At 47.4% G+C, this 22495-nt stretch overlaps 1 protein-coding gene across 3 annotated transcripts in view; it reads left to right on the forward strand.

Annotated features, from left to right (window-relative positions):
- Positions 1-534: 534 nt before the first annotated feature.
- Ephx2 (epoxide hydrolase 2) overlaps positions 535-22495 on the forward strand; it is a 44283-nt gene continuing 22322 nt past the window's right edge. For 2 of the 3 annotated variants that reach the window (XM_058578786.1, XM_058578787.1), the window contains exons 1-9: positions 535-730; positions 10268-10352; positions 12917-13076; positions 14268-14458; positions 15788-15910; positions 17132-17206; positions 20040-20135; positions 20588-20666; positions 22353-22387. In XM_058578786.1, coding sequence (XP_058434769.1) covers positions 630-730; positions 10268-10352; positions 12917-13076; positions 14268-14458; positions 15788-15910; positions 17132-17206; positions 20040-20135; positions 20588-20666; positions 22353-22387 — 945 coding nt within the window. In that variant the 5' untranslated portion in view covers positions 535-629. The remainder of the gene's footprint in view (positions 731-10267; positions 10353-12916; positions 13077-14267; positions 14459-15787; positions 15911-17131; positions 17207-20039; positions 20136-20587; positions 20667-22352; positions 22388-22495) is intronic. The other variant, XM_046442945.1, reaches the window with a different exon arrangement.

Raw genomic sequence — 22495 nt, forward strand, 5'->3', positions numbered from 1 at the left:
CCTGCGTCCAGCGGTAGTCAGGATAGTGGGTGTCTGGAAGCATACCTACCAGATCTAGAAAAGACTTCAGCAAAAGTCAGACCTTTACTAGCTATGCTAGTCAGGATCCAAATATCGAATGTGAAAGTGTTTGGACACATGTGTGTACACACACACACACACACACACACACCCCTTTCAATCTCCCCCAAGGGACTGTACCCTCCCCCCATGTCCCCAACTCCTTCTCAGGTGAGTCTCCTCCTAGCACTGCCTGAAAGTGGTAAAAGTCTGGAAAGTTCGCCGTCAACACGCGGAGGGGAGGGGAGGAGAGCTTGCATTTAGGCGGAATCTCCAGAGGCGGGATTTTGGGTCAAGGGTCAGGCGCTGGGAAGCAATGGAGACGGAGCCTCAGCAGAGTCCCAGCCAGAAGCAACCTGGGCGGGGCCGGGTCAGGGGGCGGGGCCAGGGGCGTGGTGTGGGTGTGGTACAGGCGGGACCGGGCGGGACCAGGGGGCGTGGTGGAGGCGGGACCTGGGCGGGGCGGGGCTGGACACTGGGTTGGAGCTGGGAGGTCGGGTCGCGGGTGGCTCCGGTCCCGCGTCCAGGTCTTCGCGCTTTGTGTCTGCGAGGTCGCGGCCCAGGCCGCCATGGCGCTGCGTGCGGTCGTGTTCGACCTTGATGGAGTGTTGGCGCTGCCCTCTGCCATCGGCACCCTCGGCCGCGCGGAGGAGGCCCTGGCGCTGCCCAGGTAAGGGGACCCTGCGCCGCTGCCCTCCCTAGGTCGGGAGCAGGACCCCCTGCCGAGGAGTGCTTTTTTTTTTTTTTTTTTTTTTAAATGGATTTGCAGCCCTGGTTTCTGATTGCTTTAGGGCGCGGGCCCTTGAAAGGTTAAAATAATTACCTGGCTCTAAAATTCTAGGGTGTTAAAGTGGACCTATTGTCGTTCTAAATCCTAAGTAATTAAGCCTTGCTAAAACTCCAGAATTGCCCATTATATTAAAAGCTTCCGAAAGGAAGAGGAATTACTCACTGAGCTAAATTCTATCTGTTGGAATGGTTCATTAAAATATAAGAGAAGAAAGTTCTATCCTAAGGCATGTGTGACAAGTGTACTTCCAGCGAACTACAGAAATAGCCCGTGGCCTACTCACTGGAAACTGGGAAACCAGGAAGAATCCACCAGTGAATGTGAGCTCAGGGTGTGTTTCACGGACAGCAGAAAATATCTTCTTATAATATGTGAAAATCCAAACCCACCAGATTGTAAAACTGTTTATGTAACATGGTTTCGACTGTGGGGAGAAAGCTGCATGTAGAAAATGTCTAGAAGAAATATACCAAAATATCCTTGGCATTATTAATCTCCAGGTGGTATCATGAATGATTTTGTTTTATTTTTTAAACTTTTTGTATTTTCCAACACTTAGATTTACAAATGTGTTACTCCTACTGTCAGTGGGGAGAGAAGCGTATTTATTTTTAAAAGTTAAAAAGAAAGAAAGTTAAGTAGGTCACCCTGGAAGAACTAAGAAAGAAAAAGAAGAGCAAATTGTATATCACTGGCCCCAGGAAGGAGCAGAGGGAAGGAGTGAAAGCTTTGCATTCTGGAGTTCCTTCCCATCTAAGGATTCTAGAATTGTTATGCTAATAAGGCCAACTGGGCTCTTTAACCTTTACCCTAAATAAACCATAGAAGGCTAGTGTCTGCAAGCAAGCCAGGCCGAAAGACAGCCTAGAGCAACCTCACTTTTACAGATGTGGAAACAGGCTTGGTAAGGGGATTAATTTGCTTCAGATTGCACAATGTTAATCATAGGCAGGTCTGGGGCCAATTTTTCTGCCCCCCACCCCCTCAATCTGGGATTCTTTCCTCTGGTTCATTATGATTTTGCACCTCTCTTGGCTGCTGTCATTCTGGGAAAGATCCATCGGTCCAGGGCGAGTAAACGTTAATAGCTAAAAATAAAAATAAGCTGGCTACAGAGTCTACATCAGAATAATCATACCCAAAGAATTAGGGTTGGACAGAGAATCATATTTGAAAATGGAAAGACACCTCTGAGCCATGCTTACCCAGTGCAGGTCATTGACTGGAAGGGTAAACTGAGGAAGGGATAATGACCTAATTTCGAAGTCCTTTCTAAGAAATAGGAAATCCTTTTTCACTTCATTTTGACACATACATTTGATTTTTTTTTTTTTTTTTTTTTAGAAATACACAAAGAGAATAAATAAGCTGTGAGGTTTGCTAGCTGTGAGGTCTGCTTGTACCTGTGACCTCATTGACGTGGAAGTGAGCATGGCTTCTGAGTATATGAGACACAGGTGTCCAGGTGGGGACTACCTAGAAGAGCACTGGTCACTGGAGTCATACCCAAGTTCATATCTCAATTTTGACACTTCCTTTTGGGTAGCCTTGCTCAGCCTATTATAATTTTAGTCATCTGGCTGATAAAATAAGACAGTACTTTCTCCTATGAATTTTTATGAATTACATTAGATAACCTGTAAGGTTGAAGGGCAGCTATATTTTTGATGCATTTGTTTAATTACAAAAATTCCATGCATGTACAAATCAGTGCATTGACTTATGCTGTTTTTTGGTGTTGTGCTGATGCACTCCCTTTGTGACCATTGTTAGGATTATTCCCAGCTGCCCTAAAGCAGGCAACAGCAAAACTAGCTGAACTCAGGAGATCAGAGTGCATGACCTTGAGATTTGTGAACCAACCATGAAGGTATTAATTCGGAAGGTGAACGAGAAGGGCCTCCGTTGCACTGGTATGATAACTCAGAGTTCTAGAGGAAGACAGTGCAGAGTTCTAAGTGGTTCAAAGCAGGGAGGAGGAGGTCTGATCACTGGAATCAGGAGAGGCTTAAGTGTAGGAGGAAGATTGACAGGAGGTTGTCAGGGAATGTGAGGGGGCCCCTCCCAGATGAGGGGAACAGAAGGTACACAGGCCAGGAGGCGGAAAGCCTGGAATGTGAGTGGGACACTGCATGCTGCAGCGTAACTGGAGAGAAGGGCCTGGAGAGGTGGCCGGGCCCTCACGGGGTGCAGCCTGGAAGTCAGCGGATGAGCATGCCCCTACTTCATGGCCAGTGGGGAGTCCTGGAAGGTTTCTGAGATGGGATGAAGAGGAAATAAAGTAATTGGAGCTCTAATTCACAGCAAACAATTGTCAGGGTGCTAGATCAGGTAAATTGATAGGGGCAAAAGACTGAGGGTTTGGGAGCTTGGAGATGGACCAGCAATAGAATAATAGGACAGCCCTGTAATGTTGGAAACGGAGAGAACAAGAGCTTCAACTAGGACTCTGTGGGGTCATTGCCATGGAGGATGAAGGGCCCAGCTGAGGACAAGAGGGAGCCTTGAGCCTGGTGCTGAGGCTTCAGGTAAGGAGCCCACAAGTCTTGGACACCCATAAATAACTGCTGAAGGCAAGGTCCTGGTCTCAGGCTGCCATGGACTTTGGAAGTCAGAGGTTGAGGGAGGACTGGGTGCTAGATCTTCTAGCATCATGCAGCAGACAGAGTGAGAAAAAGAAGCTCTCCCTTTGTGGCCATCTGGACCAGTGTCCTTGAGAGTTAGGGTGCTGGAAATGATGTTTTCTTTTTTTTATATATATTTATTTTTTTAGTTCTTGACGAACACAAGATCATTATCTTATTTTTATGTGGTGCTGAGGATCGAACCCAGCGCCCCGTGCATGCCAGGTGAGCGCGCTACCGCTTGAGCCACATCTCCAGCCCCTGGAAATGATGTTTTCTTTTGCAGCCAAAACTGACTGAAGTGTTCTGAAGGAGCCAGTGTGGTCTCCCAAGGTTCCTATGACCTGTAGGCAGTTTTGTTTCTGTAGTGTTGGGGGTGGTGGTCCTGGGATTGAATCCTGTAGCAGGGCGCATCATCGCTAAGCAATTTAGAGATTTTGAGACAGGGTCTTGCTAACTTGCCCCAGCTAGCCTCCAACTTGTCATCCTCCTGCCTCAGCCTCCCAAATCCCTGGGATCACAAGCATTCGGCACCATGCCGAAGTTGTATGTGCGTAATTGAATAATTGCTCAGATGGCATCATCGTGGAGGGTCTGCCCAGCACCACTAGACTAAAAAGTAGAGACGGTTAAGTTGTCAAATATCTTTTAAAATTCATGCTACAGAATTCAGTAAATGTTCTTTTTAAAAATATATATTTTTAGTTGTAGATAGATACACAGTATCTTCATTTATTTGTATGTGGTGCTGAGGATTGAACCCAGTGCCTCATACATGCAAGGCAAGTGCTTTTCCACTGAGCTACAGCCCCCGCCCTCAATAGATGTTCTTTGAGTGAGCTAGATAAGAGATCTTATTCTTAATACTGTTGTAGCACATTTGAAATAAATCACCAGGTCAGTCTTGAAGCAGCACATGGGACTTTATTCGCCTGTGGGTTGGAAGGGCAGCAAGCAAGTCATCTCTGCAACCTTCAGCCCCTTGCAGAAGGTAGGGTGCACTCTTAGAGCCTCCAAACCACCAACTACCAGTAAGTCAAAACCATAGCAACGTAGGGAATGGGTCAGAATAACCCTGGTCAGGGTACAGTATACTGTGCAAGAAAAAATGGTAACTAAATGGAGAACATCTTACAAATGTGTTTCTTAATAATACATTGTATAAAGATACAATAAGAGAGGTAAATAGAGAGCCTACATCCTGGGAACAAATCTTTACTCCTCACACTTCAGATAGAGCCCTAATATCCAGAGTATACAAAGAACTCAAAAAATTAGACAATAAGATAACAAACAACCCAATCAACAAATGGGCCAAGGACCTGAACAGACACTTCTCAGAGGAGGACATACAATCAATCAACAAGTACATGAAAAAATGCTCACCATCTCTAGCAGTCAGAGAAATGCAAATCAAAACCACCCTAAGATACCATCTCACTCCAGTTAGATTGGCAGCCATTATGAAGTCAAACAACAACAAGTGCTGGCGAGGATGTGGGGAAAAGGGTACACTTGTTCATTGCTGGTGGGACTGCAAATTGGTGCAGCCAATTTGGAAAGCAGTATGGAGATATCTTGGAAAGCTGGGAATGGAGCCACCATTTGACCCAGCTATTCCCCTTCTCGGTCTATTCCCTAAAGACCTAAAAAGAGCATGCTACAGGGACACTGCTACATCGATGTTCATAGCAGCACAATTCACAATAGCTAGACTGTGGAACCAACCTAGATGCCCTTCAATGGATGAATGGATAAAAAAAATGTGGCATTTATACACAATGGAGTATTACTCTGCATTAAAAAATGACAAAATCATAGAATTTACAGGGAAATGGATGGCATTAGAGCAGATTATGCTAAGTGAAGCTAGCCAATCCCTAAAAAACAAATGCCAAATGTCTTCTTTGATATAAGGAGAGTAACTAAGAACAGAGTAGGGTCGAAGAGCATGAGAAGAAGATTAACATTAAACAGGGATGAGAGGTGGGAGGGAAAGGGAGAGAGAAGGGAAAATGCATGGAAATGGAAGGAGACCCTCAGAGTTATACAAAAGTACATACAAGAGGAAGTGAGGGGAAGGGGAAAAATAATATAAGGGGGACAAACGAATGTCAGTAGAGGGGGCAGAGAGAGAAGAGGGGAGGGGAGGGGAGGGGAGGGGGGATAGTAGAGGATAGGAAAGGCAGCAGAATACAACAGACATTAGTATGGCAATATGTAAATCAATGGATGTGTAACTGATGTGATTCTGCAATCTGTATATGGGGTAAAAATGGGAGCTCATAACCCACTTGAATCAAATTGTGAAATATGATATATCAAGAACTATGTAATGTTTTGAACAGCCAACAATAAAAAATTAAAAAAAAATAATACATTGTATAAAAATAGAGGAAACATTTTTCAGCTGCCATGCATTGTCAAACAGGGCATGCTTACCAGAAGGTGGCAGAGGCAGGGTTTTCTCATGGAAGAAACATTTCTTACATGAAATGGAGTCTCAGGGTAAAAAGGAGTTTGTCTGGACAAGGCACATCTAGTTTGACCCATAACAATACAGTTAGGCAAAACTCGAAAGAGGGTCTGACAGTAGGACTTGGGTGTATCTTGTGCGCGGTTTCCGTGATATTTCCTGAATGCCTCCAGGATCTGCAGGTCAGCGCCCAGGCTTTCCGCTGCTCTTCACACCTCCAAGATTTCATGTGCTCCTGAAGCATCTTCCCTTTTTTAACTAAAAAAAAAAAAAAAGAATTTTGATTTCATAAATAATTTGTAAATAAAATCTTATTATGAAAAGGATTCAAAGGGACACAGCAGACTGCCCTGAGGCACCTTTGCTGGGGAAGTCCCAAACCAGCCTACCTGGAGTGACCACGTGCTGCCTGCAGCAGTGCCTGCCACATAGAAGGCGCTCCATAAGTATCTGTTGCAGGAACAAATGAGGCGGTTGAGGGAGAGACTGCCTCGGCCTCTGCAAACACAGCCCTCGTTCGTCTACCCTGAAGCCCCCCAGGCCCACTTTCTACACGTGGTGTTTGCCAACGCTGAGTCTGAGCTTCCTCTGGGGTTTAGTGGAGAAGAAAAATGAATTTGTCCTGTGTTTGGACTCTGCTTTTTTTTTTTTTTTTTTTTCAAATTAGTACTTTCCCATTTACCTTCTGTCTCCAAGATTTTTTTGAGGTTTTTTTTTTAGTCTGATAATTTATATTTCTTGGGTTTTTTAGTACTATTGAAGTTTTGAGAAACCCTTTAATGTTATCTTTTGTAAAATCTTGTAACAGGGACATAGAGTCCACTTTTGCTAAAGCACTGACTCTTCACATGGGCCCACAGATGCCTGATGGGTAACTAACAGATAAAAATTTGGCATCTCTGCTTTCATATTGTATATTTCCTTTTCCCCTTAAACTTTGGGTCAAGTTCCTGCTAAGCTCTGCACATAGATAAGTTAATCGCTTAAGGAGTATCTATTTAAAAACTGGCAGTACAGGTGGATTGTTTCTAGATTTACCTAACCTCTCTTGTTCCCTCCAAGGCTGAAGGCACCAAGATAGGAGTAACTAAGGTATTTTCAAGATTTTCCGGAACATTATAATTCACAGATTGTCAGCTGCCAGCTTTTACAATGTCCTGTGTCAGATCCCCTATGAAAGAAAAGTGGCAGGACTAATCACACACATACACCTGGGATAAAGATCGGGTTTATTGTCAGGAGCCTGCTCTGCGCAGAGAGAGGGACAGAGCAGCAACTCCCTGTTGAATGTTACCTTTTATAGGCTAGAATCATGGCCGCGCATTAGGGGTGCAGTTAGTCTTGACCAACATAGTAAGCATCTCCTGATCTTGTGGAAGGCAAGTTTGTTTCTTGGGAACAGAGACAGGCAGTTTTCCTCTCTCAGAGGGGAAACAGGGAAACTGACATGTCCCTTTATCTCCTTAAGGAGAGAACAGGGAAACCAGTGTGTCCCCATTTCAGGAGCCTGTAGGTTGTCCCCTATCTCTCAGTAAGAGAACAGGGAAAGACTAGCACACCTCCAGGCCAGTAGATTCTATCTCGGGCTACTTTCTCTTTCTTGGGAATAAGAACAGTATTCACAGAGCGGGTTGGGGCAAAAAGAACAAGGCTGCAGTTATGCTAACACCCTAGAAGTCTCCAGTCATTGCCCTAAACCTGCCAGGAACAGGGAGCCTTGCAGGCAGGTCACCCCTTGATGGCACTGCCTCCCCCCCAAGTGGGACTAGTGACTTTGCTATGCAGTCTTCTTGCCCCATCCCAATTCTTCCCTACTTAAACTTGAAGCTCATGTCAGCACCCCTGGAAGGCAGGGCTGAGGACACCAGTACCCTTGTCTTCCCAGTGTGGCTATACTGAATATTAAATTCCTTCCCTCGTTCGTCATTACTTTTGCATTTGGTTTCCTTTTGGGGCAAGGGGCCAGATCTGGTGTTTCGGGACTCCCCAAAGTCCGGGCACCCTGGCCTAGGACTCTGGCAACAATCTCAGTGGGATGATTGATCAGAAAGAGAAATAGATATATCCTGAGTTTGCTATCTTGATACAATCTCTACTTTCTTAATTTCGCATATTTCAATGTTAATCAGTACATAAAGCTTGTGCCTCATAGCTTTATTGTGATTGTGCCCATGTCAATATAAAAAGGTTTTGCAGAGATGCCATTCTCTAAAGTGGTTTTATCAAGTCACACTCCCACCAAGAACGTGAGGGAATTCCAGTGAGTTCTACCACATTTCCATCGCTGCATGGCAATGCCAGTCTGTCTAGTTCAGCCTTGCTCGTGGGCATGTGGTGGCAAGTCTTTGTGGTTTTAGTTTGGGTTTCCCTTGTGAAGAATGATACTGAGCTTCTTTTCATATATTTATGAACCACAATAATTCTCTTGAAGAATACACTTAGGTGATTCGCCCATTTTTTCCCCTCTGAGTTAGTTTGCTCTCGTTGATGTTTGGGAATTTTTCACATATTCCTGAAACTGGGCCTTTGACAGATGTACATACTGCAAAAGCCCCATGTCTCTGTTTTACTCATTCACGGTCTTGATGTCTTTGATGAACAGAAATCCTTCATTTTAATGACATCTAATTTATATATATTTTTATTACAATGAACACTTTTTGTGTCCTTTTAAGAAATCTTTACTTACCTAAAAGTCATATTCTACCTTCTTCTAAGGCTGGATTGTCTTTGTTCCATATAGGTTTATAAACCATTTCAGATTAATCTTTGTTTATATGGTGTGAGGTGGGAGATTAGATGTCTTCCCTCCATGTGGAGGTCCAGTAGTTCCAACATCATTATTGAAGAAAAATTGTTTACTTTCAATTTTGGTGACTTCTTTGTTGAAAAATGAATTGACCTCATATATGGAGGTCTGGCATCCCTTTTGTGTTGAGTTAATGAGTAAATCTATCTTTACATGTCACCTCCCTTGTTCTCTTATGAGTGCCCCAAGCAGACAGCCATATTTTTCCATTTTTATATCTCAGCAGTTAGCACAATGCCTTGTATACCATAGGTGCTTAATAAAAGATCATTGAGTTGAATTGTGCATTGCTTCTTAAACCTGGAGGGCAGCTACTGAAAAGCATGAAGAATGTTCTAGAATAGGAATAGGGTGGTGTTTGTACAACTCCATACATTTATTAAAAATTGTTAAATTATACACTGGAAATGTGAATTTTGGTGATCTGTAATTCCAACTTATTAAAACTTAAAAAAAAAAAAAAACTGATGGCAAGGGTGTGGCAGAGCCATTGCTGGGTGTGGCAGAGCCATTGCTGATACTGGGCAGTGGAGCAGTGTTAGATAAGTCTTTTTAATAGTTTGTCCAGAGTTTATCATGTTACTTGCACAAGGGTTAGTCTGTTGAAAGGTACTTGGCTATTATCAGAAATGAAACTCCCAGGTTGGAGATATCTGTTCTCTTTCTCTGGGGTGGTAAATGGTTGTGGCTGTCTTACCATTCGCAGCTGATAAGAACTAAGGCATATTCCTTGATTAGGGCTGTTGTACATATAAGACAGACTGGTTGCCTTTAACAGGAGAGCAGCTCTGGAGGTGACTAGCCCATGGTCAAGGTGTCAGCAGGGGTCATTTCTTTGGAGGCCTTTCTCCTTGGCTGAGGATGGCCATCTTCTTGTGTCTCCCCATGATCTTCCTCTGTGCGTATCTGTGTCCAAATTTTCTCTTCCTATAAGAATCCTGGTCATATTGGATTAGGACCCACTCCAATGACCTCTTTTAACTCAGTAATCTTATTAAAGACCCTGTCTCCAAACACAGTCACGGTATGAGGGACCAGGGTTAGGACTTCAACAAGGGAATCTGGGGAGTTATAATTCAGCTCTCACCAAAAACGTTTTAAAAATGTAGACAATGAGATTAAGACAAAATAGAAATTACATGTACATAATCAAAACCAGAGAAGAACTATTTCTTTCCTTTCAATGAATGTGAACTAATGAAAAAGTCGTCTGGGACACTTCCTTAGGCAAATGAGCTGAGGACAGTAATGACCCCTGGTCCAGTTCTGATTCTCTTTCTTAACTGTAAAGCCATGGCTCCACCAGCTCAATCTCCGTGCAGGGCTTTCCCCCAGGCCGCTGCCCCTTCAGCATATTTACTGTTTGGTTTATGTTGGATGACACTGTGTGGACAGAGGGCCCTGAACTCTAGCCTCCCATCGCTGGCCACTGTGAACATGAACCTGTCTGTCTCCCACGGGCTGCGAGGCGGAGCATTCCTGACCGTGGTGTTTCTTGTGTCCCCCAGAGGCTTCCTGAATGACCCTTTTCTGAAGGAAGGCCTGGATGGCCCCATTGCTCGCCTCATGAAAGGACAGATCACGTTTTCCCAGGTAAGGGGACACCACGGGACCCTTGGGTAGGCGCACTATGCTTGTTTCTGCCTTGCACCAGCCACCAAATCCCAAGGGCTGGATCACGTCTTCACCCAGTGTCATAATGTCCTGTCGCCACAAGACCACCCAGAAGGCCAGGAGACATTGAAGGGGCATTTGGTCTATAATCTCTTTGACTGTAGTCAAACCAGGGGGACATCTCCGAGACCTTGAAGAGCTATTCCAGGGAACTCTATAGTCAGAGTAACTATTTTAGGACAGAACCACTGGGACTATTAATTCAATAACTACTAATAGGTGTACTTTGGAGTCAGAGACCAGAGTTTGAATCACAGGACCCACTTACAGACTGAGTGACCACACAAGTCACTTGATTTCTTAAATTCTCAATCTTGCCAAAATAGGACAGTGATACTACCTATTGTAGTATCATGAAACATGGAAGTGCTTAGCACAGTGCCTGGCCCATAGTAAGTGCTCAAAGAACGGTAGTTATTCTTGTTACTACAACCCCAATTATTTTTTAACAAAGTAATCAGGCTCTAATGCCACTTGAATTCTCAATTACTGCTTCTCTAAGAAGAAACGCTATTGACAATCTGCTTATAAGCACCCAGATTTAAAATTCTGTGTGTACATAATGTCTATGAATTACAGCCAGCCATCACTCACTCAGAGAACTTGGAGCCCTCACGATAGAAAGCAAAAGCCTGCCTTTTTCCGTGAAGGCCAATGTGGTATTATTATGGGGGTACTCTAGGCACCTTAAGCCACCCCCCCACACACACTCATGCACACATCATGGCAACTGGTGTGAAAACTGTGATGTTTATATTGGGAAGAAATAATTTATCCAATAAAATAAGCTTCAACAATATTGATGGAAGGGAGGGCAAGAAGGAAGAGTTATGCATTTTCAAGGAACATGGGGCTTCTAGGGTGAATTGTTAGTAACAGCTGTGAAAACCCCACATCCCATTCTAACTCCTTTCATGGCTTCTAGTAGTCAGTACATAACCTCCAGGAAACTCACACAGCTAGAGGGAGAGGTCTGAAAGCTAAATTACACCATGATAAAGACTCCTTAAGCTTGAAAAGTCAGATCTTGGAAGTGCCTGCCGTCTTTTAGCTTCTCACCTATGAGTACTGTGCAAACAGAGAGGCATTGCAGCACACAGCTGCATGCGTGTCACAAACTGAATACACTCGCAGCCTCGGTACCCAACCAAGAAATGAAGCGCAGCTAGCATCGTAGCCCCTCACTTGTGCCCCACCCCAACACTGACCCCTCTGAGAGCAGCTCCCACCTGACTTTTCCCCATCACCTGTGCCTGTTTTGCTTGATGTAAATGGAATCACACGAAGGAATTCCTCTATGATTGGCATCTTTTGCTCAACACTGTACATGTGAGATTCAGAGATGTCACTGCATGTAGTTACAGATAGTTCTCTTCTCACTACTATGGGGTATTACTTTGTGTGACTATATCTTGATCTATTTACCCATTCTGCTATTTGTGGATATTTGAGTAGTTTTCAGTTTGGGACTCTAACAAGTAGTGTTGCTATGATAATGTATATGTATGTACCACAAATCATGTTTGAGTGAGTATGTTAGTTTACTAAGGCTGTGTCAGCTGCTGTAACAAACATACCACAGAGCTAGGCACAGGGATGTACAACTGTGATCCCAGTACCTTAGGAGGTTGAGGCAAGAGGAAACCAGCCTCAACAACTTAGCAAGGCCCTGCTCTCTCCTTATGAGGATCAGAACCCATTCCCATGACCTCCTTACCTGTCCCCTCTCACCTAAGTTACCCCCTTACATGCCCTGTCTCCAGGTACAGTCATACCCTGAGATACAGGAGGTAGGAACTTCAACATGTGAATTATGAGGGGACATAATTCATCCCATAACAGAGGACACTCATGTAGCTTCCAGGCAGGGGCTCACTAGCATCTGAATGCCTGTGGCCTCCAAATTCACATGTTAAATCCTCACATTGGGATGGGAAGTCTTCAGGAAGTGGTTAGGTCCTGAGCGTGGAGCCCTCTTGAGTGGGAGTGCTTTTAGACAGGAGACCCCGGTGCTCACCAGCCCTTCCCCCGTGGGAGGAAGGTGAGAGGGCACCATCTATGGAACAGTGAATGGGCCCTGCTGGCGCCTTGACCTTGGATGTCCCCGACTTTGGAATGGTGGGAAATCAACTTCTGTTGTTGCTGAGCCCTCAGCTTCTGATGTGTTGTTATTAGCAGCCCACACAGAGGAGACAGGGCTCCTGGGAATGATGCTGCTGAGGGTGTGTGAATGTGCCCCACACCCATTTCCCGCTCAGAGGGCATCTGGGTAGTTTCCAGTTGGGGACTCTTGGGAAGAGTGCTGTGAGGACTTTTTGCCCGTGTCTCTTGGGGAACAGATGTTGACATTCCCAGTCGGTGTATTCCTAGGAGTGGAATTGCTTGGTCACAGGGATGCCTATGTTCACGTTTAGTAGGTGCTGCACAGCTTTTGTGAGTGGCTGCACCCACTAATGGTCCCCCTTTTCGATTCACTTTTACAGTGGGTGCCACTTATGGAAGAAAACTGCAGGAAACGCTCAGAAGCTTCTGGAATCCGCCTCCCCGAGAATTTCTCTATAAACGAAATCTTTTGCAAGGCGATATCAGCAAGAAACATCAACCGCCCCATGCTTCAGGCAGCTCTTGATCTCAGAAAGAAGGGTAAGGGTCCTGTACTAGCCATTCTCTGACCTGACCATACCAGAACCATTGGCAGGGTGAGCGCCATGGATGACCAAGTGTGTTTTGAGATCACAGATCTTCTGAGCCTTGACAGAAAACTGTTCTTGAAACATGGTCCACTGTAAGTATTATCAAACATCAACAAATAGCATTATTAGAATACCCGGAAAATGACATGATTTTATCTAATCAAGCCGTTGATACCAGTGACTATCTTGTGAGCCATATTCTCTCCTTCCAGTAGTACTAGTGATGACCCAACCTTTTGTCCCAGATTTAAAAACAAGACCTTTTAAGCAACCATGATTTTCCCAGTCTCTGGGTGTCAGAGTAACCAAGCCAAGTGACCCAAGTCTAGATTATGTCACATGATCTAAGACACAAGGTCATGCTCTTTCAGTATTTATTTAGTGCCCATGTCTGGCTCCTATTCATAGGCATGTTTGAAATTGTCCCACCCTATTACCAGTGGACTCTAACAGTTGTGGCTAAGTCATCTGTCTTAGTTCTCCTCGTGCTGCTATAACAGCATACTTGAAAATGGGTAATTTATAAAGAAGATTGATTTCTTACAGTTCTGGAGGCTGGGAGTCCAAGATCAGGGGACTTTGGGGTTTTCATGCCACATCATACCATGGTGGAAGGCAGGGGCAACAGAAGGCCTGCAGGCTGGAGACCAAGATATCTAATTTGCAGCCTTAAGCCATTTTATAATTGGGCACTAATCTATTCATGAGGTCAGGGGCCCCCTGGCCCAGATCACTGCTCGTTAGACTCCTCCACCCAAGGCTTTTGCATTGGGGGTTAAGTTTCCAGCACAAGCTTTTTGATGAGCACGTTTAAACTGTAGCACCATCCCATGTCCATAATCGCTCCCTCATATTCCATGGAAAGGCCTCACCTTGTGTCACCTTTCCGGCATCACCTGGTTCTCAGCCTGCCTGGTTGGGCAGACAAAGCCAGGGGACGATGCTACCTCTGTTTCTGTTTCTCTGTTTGGACGTGGGGATGCAGCTCCTGAGAGCTGGGGAGGTGCTTGCAGCCATGCAGAGTTGGCAGTAGCAGAGACGGAGCGCTGGACCCTCCCCAGCCCCGCGGCTCTGGCCGCTTCTACTTGTCTGAGCTTCAGTTTGCAGTGGCTGCTCTGCTCACGGGTGACTTTGTGCTTAGGGTTTGTGACCTGCATCCTCACCAACAACTGGCTGGATGACAGCGCCACGAGAGACAGCCTGGCCAAGCTCATGTGTGAGCTGAACCCACACTTCGACTTCCTGATAGAGTCCTGTCAGGTTGGGATGGTCAAGCCTGAGCCTCAGATCTACAAGTTCGTACTGGACACCCTGAAGGCCAAGCCCAGCGAGGTATGCAGATGCTTCCTTTCAGGGAAAAAGAATGTACCAGAGATACCGTAACTGGAGGAAAATGGGAAAGGTTACAGGTCGGGCACATTTAGGGCCTGGCAGGGCAGTTCCAGGTCTATTTCTCCCAGTCTGGGACTTCTCCTAAGGGACTGGTACCTGTCCTTCAGTCTAGAGAGTTCTACCAGAGGTGAACACCTGGCCCCTGTGAATCTCTTACAGGACTTGAGTAGAACAGGTATCATCTAAAGCTGTTAGACCAGCTTCCAAGTTTATTTATGAAGAGCCAGAGACCCTGGGAGACTTTCCAAGGCCACAGGGGCTATCAGGGTCACCCCACCTGAGGGTGAGCAGGGAAGGGTCCCCATGCTGCCTCAGTCTCCTTCTAGGCACCTGTGAGCCCCGAAGCCTGTCTTTCATACTGTCCTCCAACGTTTTCTAGCTCATCTCCTCGGGTGATTGCCAAAATTTGATTTAGACCCTCTCTTGCTGACTCCACCTCAGACCCTGGACCCCATCCCTGGGGACCCTTGCCGTGCTCCCAGGACCCTTCCTCCAGCAGCTGCAGTTGGCAGGGAGCAGCTCCAAGGTGCCAGGTGCCCCTGAGTCTACCAGTCCTCCCTTTTATAACCTTTGGGTGGAATGAGCTGCTTAGAATTCTGGGCTGTCCTGGTCCAAGATTATAAACAAACACACCCATGCTTTTCCCCCTACAACTTCAAAAGTCTTTTTTCTTTTTAGATTTAAATCTGTGACCCATTCAGAATTGTCTCTGGGGTGACATGTGACGGGGGCTCTGCTTTTTCCCCAGTTAACCAAGCAGTCACCAAGGCCCCGCATCAATCCTCCTCGTGAGGGGACACGACTCCCCCATCAGAAAACAAATTCTCATTGGCATTTGGGTCTATCTTAGATTCTCTGCTATTTCATAGACACTTCTGTTTTCTTTTCTAGAACCAAACTCTTCTGCTCTTGTTTATGACTTGTTTCACTGTCTGTCCTCATTAGAGTTCTTTTGCAGCTGCACCATGTCCGTTTGGACTTGTCGATTTTCCCAGGTGGGTTGTAGTGTGTTCTTGACACGTGTCTATCCTCCTGAATCTTCTTGCAGCTTCAGAACTGGCTGAAACCCACACAGGTATTCTGTGGGCACAGGACTGTGGCCTTGTGCTCGAGTGTGTGCGGTGTGATGCTGGCGTCTCAGTGGGCACGCTGGGAGGGTTCTCGAGGTCCTTGTGCTGGAGGAGCCCTGCTCGTGTTGTGGCGTCCTGATTTCGGGTGTACTCCCTCTCACAGGAGTTTTTCTTGGTTTGACGTGCTGTTTGGGTTCAGGTGGTTTTCCTAGATGACGTCGGGACTAATCTGAAGCCGGCCCGTGACTTGGGAATGGTCACCGTCCTCGTCCACGACACCAACACTGCCCTGAGAGAACTGGAGAGAGTCACTGGGACGCAGGTAACTTGTCTCTGAGGAGAGCGAGCTTCCTGCTAGTGTCTGGGGTGTACACAGAGAACCCGGCTTCCCCTCCACAGAGGTGTCTGCTGCCCACAGTACAGTGAGCCACGCGGTCCCTGGGGAACATCTCCTCTCTCTGCGGTCAGTGAGCAGGAAGCAGACAAGCCAAAAGCCAGCATTTGAGCCAGGCTCAGTGCCCACTCAGGAACCAGGCAAGACAGGGACATTTGGAGCCTCCAGACCTCGCTGGTCCATGGACGTGCCACTGGGCCTCAGGTGCAGCTGACCAGTTCCATCTGGCTCACACCTTCTTGGCAGTCAGAAGGAAGCTCCTAGGTGACTTCTGTCCTTCACATAGGAGGATGCCACAGACTTAATGTCCCTGACATCTGTCTTTCACATAGGAGGATGACACAGAGTTAAGGTCCCTGGGCTGCCTGGAGATTAGCAGCACCTCAGACCTGGTCACCTTTGTTCTTCTGGGTCCACTCAAGGTCCCTGACCACACCAAGCCCCGAAGGAGCAGACTTACCCCAGCCTCTGGGGCGCAGGCCCTGGCTCCTGTCTGCAGGAGGCGGGGGAGGCCAGGAGACGGGAACCCTGTTGAGCTGGGCATGCTACAGGGCTTCACAGCCATTTCCTCCAAGGGAGGTACCAGTCGGTGAGGGCTGCTGCAACAGAGTTTCACTGACCGGTGGCTTCAGCTCTAGAAGTCTGTCTGTTTCTCTTGGAGGTTAGAAGCCCAAGGTCAAGGTGTCAGTACGGTTGGTTCCCTGGGAGGCCTCTCTCCTTGGCTTGAGGCTGGCTTCTTCTCTGCCCAAGTTTTCCTTTGGTATCTGTGCCCTAATCTCCTCTTTTGATAAGGACATCAGTCATATTGATTAGGGCCATCCTAGTGACCTCATTTTACCTCAATTACCTCCTTAAAGACCCATTTCCAATCGAGTCATGATCTGAGGCTCTGTGGGGAAGGCTTTAGCATATGAATTTGAGGAGGGACAGAATAGAAAATGGTTTACTGCCCGTCTTTAATAAACAAAGAAAAGTATACGTGTAACAACTCCACAATCTTGCACAAATTTATTTGGGAAATGGAGTCTATCTAGGCCCCAAAGGGAGAGAGACCGGGTGGTCAGGCACCAGCAGGACTGGGGAGGAGGTAGGGAGGGCCTCAGGGAAGGAGGCTGTCCCTGTCCCTCACGGTTCCTGTCCTCCTTTCAGCTGCTCCACTCTGTGGCCCCTCTGCCGACCCCCTGCAGCCCAAGTGACGTGAGCCATGGGTACGTGACAGTAAAGGTAAGTCAGCCAGGGCTCTTTGACCAGGCCTGGGTGAGCCTCCTGATGAGTCACCTGTGAAATATCGAGGGTAGTTGAACATCCACCGTTTATGAGGAAGAGGTTTCACCAAGGTCTCATTCCTGAGAAAGCAATAGAAGTCAGAGACCCTGATCGGCATGGCCGATGTGGCCAAACCCCCAGGAATGTGGGGCCTGGCAGCCTGTGTGCGGGAGTCCATGCCCATCCTGCCTGTGCTCTGGGCAGAGCACCTCTCACTGGACAGGTGAGAGCACTTCCTTTGTGTCAGGCACAGGCTGGTTCCCAGGAGTGCAGTGATGAACAAGGAGCCCACATCGAGGGTGAAGGGAGGGAAGAGGTCATTATAGTGCCCAGTGGTCAGGGCCATGGCAAGGCCAAGACCACGTGCAGAGGGGCTCTGACTCCTGCCCTGCCAGCAGACCTCCCCCAGCTGCTGACCCGAAGCTTCAGATTCACTTTGGGATCTTCCTTCATATGTCTTTGGCTGCTTTAAATGGGACGAGATCTAAAGCATGGGTCAGCTCAAGAGCAGGGTAAGGCCAGATAGACCAGGCTGAATCTGACTTTGCCATTCACTAAGCTCACAGCCGTGGGCCAGCGGCTGCCCACTCTGAGCCTCAGTATCCACAGCTTCATGAAGGGATGATGACCTTACCTTCCTGTAGGTTTCTGCTGAGGATTAGATGAAACACCACACCAGATCGCCAGGCACAGGGCTTGACACCTGCGTTCTCCACAGTCAGGAGGTGGAGAGTGAGCTGCGCTGTCCTCAGAGACCATGCGGAGACTTGCTGACCTGGAGGGTGACTCCACATGTGTTGACTGAGCGTTTGCTCTTTGCTGGGTGCAGACAGAAGTACTGTGATGAATGAGGGGTCTTCTGTGACCCCAGAAGTGTTGCAGTCTAATGAAACACATGTTCACAGCCCCAGCAGTTCCATCACAGGATGAAGTGCCTGCTCAACACTTGTGCCCAAATGTGCTCAGAATGGGGCTCTGCGGGTGGAGACCCCAACTGTAAAGTCCACCCTAAGTGATAGCAGTGTAGCTGGCGGGTATCATGAAGGGGACCATGGAGGGCAGTGGGATTTGGACTATAAAAAAGGATTTTCTTTTTTGCTATAAGCTACTGGTCAACATCCCTGCAGTCACCCCTAGACCTCTGGGTCCTCCTGAAGGGGTGTATGTTTAATAAAGTCCCTTCAGATCTCAACTCCCTGGCAGTGAGGGAGGGAAGACTTCTTGCCCAGGACTGGGGTGTGGGATGTAAACACTACTCCCCTCCACTGTGGGTAGGGCTAGTCTAGCACTTTCTCGCTTCTTGACAGTTTTAATAGGTTCCTCATTTGACTTAACGAGTGTGACCCGAGCTGCTTTACCACCTCTAAGAGCGGGGGCAGAGAACCTCTGGAGAGTCACAGCTGACCAGGCTATCAAAGCCTAATGCCACCTAAACTGAGTTGGTAGCCAGAATTCTCTTGTTCTGGTTTTACAGCCATTATTTTTTTTTAACATAAAAAGTGATAGGAAAGTACGTGCATTTAAGAGTTTCTCAGCTGAGTTTAATATGAGGCAGCAAGAGAATTTTATAGTTGGAATCCATAATAGAGGCGAATTAGGATCAAGCATAAACATTATCACAATTTTCAACATAAGGAATTGAGAATTTAAAGTTAACTTCTGCCAAATGCTAATGGGAAGACTACAGAATATGTTCAGTGAATGGAATGTAGTTTGTGAAAGGGTTTGCAAGATGCATGCCTGATGTTTTCTTGAGCAAGATAGCTTGTTTTGAATCACAAATCTTGCAGTGTGGGACACCAGCTTAGAGCCACTAAAATCCACCAAGTGGATAGTTTCCAGTGAATCTCTGTGATAAGACTCCATTACTCTCGTGCCTTGCCATCAGAATGTTGGAGACATGCACTTTGGGGGAAATAGGGCATTTGGGTTATGTATAACTTTGGTCTATTTGCTTAGAGCCCATTGTGATAGTCAGGATGGGCTAGATGCTATAACAAGCAATCCTGCTGTTTCAGTGGCTTCATACCAGTATGTGAACCCACACTTCATACCAGTTGGGTTCCTTCCAGCAGTCACCTAAGAACCTAGGTGCCTTTTCTCTGTGCCTCCACCTTCCTCAGGACTGGTAGTCTGCAGGACTGGTGGTGCAGAGAGGGAAAGGGAAGGAGGGCTAAGCGTAGAAGGCCCTGGTGGGGAACTGTCTTCTGGTCATACTTGTTGGCCAGAACTCAGTCACATAGCCATCTGTAAGGTGGGGGTGGGAGTGCCTGGAAAATGCCACCTTGTGCCAGGAGGAAGAGAGAATGCAGATGTCGTGAGCACTGGTGGTCTCTGCTCACTTATGCAGCCCCTGAAAGGTCTGCAAGTGTAGCAACCCCCCCCCCAACAAAAAAAAAAAAACCTCATTTTTAAGGTGTACACAGCTCCTAATAAAATGATAGTGGTATTCAGCATGCCATGAACATTTTGCTTTGTCCAAAATTAGCCCCCAGTTTCAAGTGCTGAAAACTCTTTAGAACAACACAGGGAAGGTGAGGTCCCTCTGCTTCTGTTGGTGTCCAGCCCCGTCACCTTCCCGCCCTGAAGTGAGAGCTGCCTGTGTTAGTGCAGGCAGACCAGCGCCCTTCCAGCCATCATCACCTAGCCCTGGGGTCCTCAGCTTGAAAAGCGGGGTCCTGTGAGATCCAGCCACCCACTGAAGTGGCCCATGCCAGGTGGTCTGCAGGAGGGGCACCAGATCCATCTGGCCTGACTCGGTAGTCACTGTCTCCTCCCTCTCTTCCCACAGCCTGGGGTCCGTCTGCATTTCGTGGAGCTGGGCTCCGGCCCTGTGGTGATCTTCTGCCACGGGTTTCCTGAGAGCTGGTTCTCTTGGAGGTACCAGGTAAGGGAGACTAAGGAAGGCACACCCCGGACAGGATGAGGGGAGGGGACATCCAGGAGAGGTGGCCAGTCTGGAATGTGATGAGGAAGTGGAGCGTCATCTCCAAACTCCAAAGGGGCCTCGGTGGAGAAGGCTCCAGATCTCAGAGCTGTGATAGGCCCCAAGGCACCTGAACCAGTTAGGAAAAGGTGGGTTCTTCTAATAAAGTCTTGCTGAGAATCTTGGTAAAAGGTGCCCTCCTAAATGTGTCATTGATACAGTGCACAACCCCACCGCTGTTCATGGTGGCCCTGCCTGGGGGCCCCTTCCAGTTCTGTGGTGAGGAGGCCAGGTAGTGCCCTGTGGACTTTGGAATGACCCGTTTTAGGAGCAGGGGCTAGAGGAAGCCGTCTTGAAGGTTCGGCAGGACTGATGAGGCCGTGGGGCGGGTGCCTGAATCCTTTGTTTTCCAGATCCCTGCTGTGGCTCAGGCGGGTTACCGGGTTCTGGCTGTGGACATGAAAGGCTATGGAGACTCGTCCTCCCCTCCAGGTGGGTTGGCTGTCCTGCAGCTGTCCTGTGTGGTCCGGCTTCTCCCTGTCTGAGCTCTCCAGCACTTGGGCTTTCCTACCCCTGGCTGCGGTAGCCATCCTAAGGGGTCTGACTTGTCCCTGCGGTGTCCTCTGTCTGTGCCCTTGGGGCTCACAAGTGCCCGTTCCCCGTGCTCTAAATGAACCCAGGAGCCCCGAGGCCTGTGCCCAGGGAGCCTCCTGCTGGTCATCAGGGGTATAGAACACAGGCTGCTCTGCCACCTGCATCACCTCTCCCACCCCAGCCCCTGGCACTGCCACTGTTCCCTCCAGGGACTGGCTCCTCCAGGTCCTCACATATGGAAATAGTATGTGCCCTTTTGTGACAGGCTCATTTCACTTAACCTAACGTCCTCCAGGGTCATACATGTCGTGGCATAGTGCAAACCTTCCTCCTCCTTAAGGCTGAATGCTAATTCTTTTTTTGGGGGGCCATACCCGGGATTGAACTCAGGGCACTCAACCACTGAGCCACACCCCCAGCCCTATTTTGTATTTGATTTAGAGACAGAGTTTCACTGAGTTGCTTAGCGCCTCGCTGTTGCTGAGGCTGGCTTTGAACTTGTAATCCTCCTGCCTCAGCCTCCTAAGCCACTGGAATTACAGGCATGTGCCACGGGACCGCACTTGAATGCGAGTTCTTGTGTGCGCACACCACATTCTGCTTATCCTGATTACCTGTGTGAACCTGAGCACACTTGAGTTGCCCCCGTCTTTTGGCTACTTCACATCATGCTCTTGTGAACATGAGTGTACAAATAAGTATCTGTGAGCCACTGCTTTTCATTCTTTAGGATATTTACCCAGAAGTAGAAGGACAGGGTCTGGTGGTGATTTGTAGGCCAGATTCTTAACCCAGTGTCTGTGGATCCCTGTGGGAATCTATCCAGATGGTCAGTAGATGACCTGGGAACCCGGAGTCTGTGACTGGGGCTATGTTCCCCGTGGTTAGAGTCCTTTGTTTTGACTAGTTCCAGTGGGTCCTCAGCTCTGAACTCTTAAGAGCCTCAGGCACAGAGAGCAGAGATGCAGAGTGGCCAGGCATGAGTGCAATCCAGGTCCTTCCTGGTGTCAGTGATACGGTGGTGGACAGGATGAGTGAGCTGAGCTGCCATTCACCCCTTTGCCATTCACCCCCAGGTTCATGCCCAGCCATTCTTCCAGTGATGTTTTTTATAGAAATAGAGCAATTCTGCAATTTATATGGAACCACCCAAGTCAGAAACAGCAAACTCAATCTTGAAAAAGAACAAAGCTGGAGGCAATTGAGATCCCACTTCCTGATTCCAGACATTACTATAAATCTACAGTAATTAAACAGCACAACCCAAACCTACAAACAGACACATAGACCAGTGGAACAGAACGGAGCAGCATCCACTTACTGTCAGCCAACTCTGGACAAGGGTGCTGAGAGTGCACAACGGGGGGAGGGATGGTCTCGGCAGGTGGCAGTGGGGGACATGCACAGGAATCAAACCAGGCCCTTGTCTCACATCACACACACACAAAGAGTCACAAAGAACTGAAGACTTAAATGTAAGAAGTTTGGGGTTGGTTTGTTTGTTTTGCAAAGGGGTCCTTTTAGTTTGTTGTTATATTTTGAATCATGTGAGTCGAATGTATTTCTCTATTTTTTGAATTGCAGAAATAGAAGAATATGCCATGGAAGTGTTATGTAAGGTAAGAAGGATCTTTGATAACATCTGGAAAATGTTTTCCATTCCAGGTTTTTGTGAATGGAAGCCAGAAGCTCGGGTGTCCAGTTAAACCCTAAGAAAGTGCATTGCA

The sequence above is a fragment of the Marmota monax genome, unplaced genomic scaffold (assembly GCF_021218885.2).
Source record: "Marmota monax isolate L192 unplaced genomic scaffold, Marmota_monax_Labrador192_F-V1.1 WCK01_AAM20220418_F8-fsc00344, whole genome shotgun sequence".
In the NCBI taxonomy this organism is placed as follows: domain Eukaryota; kingdom Metazoa; phylum Chordata; class Mammalia; order Rodentia; family Sciuridae; genus Marmota; species Marmota monax.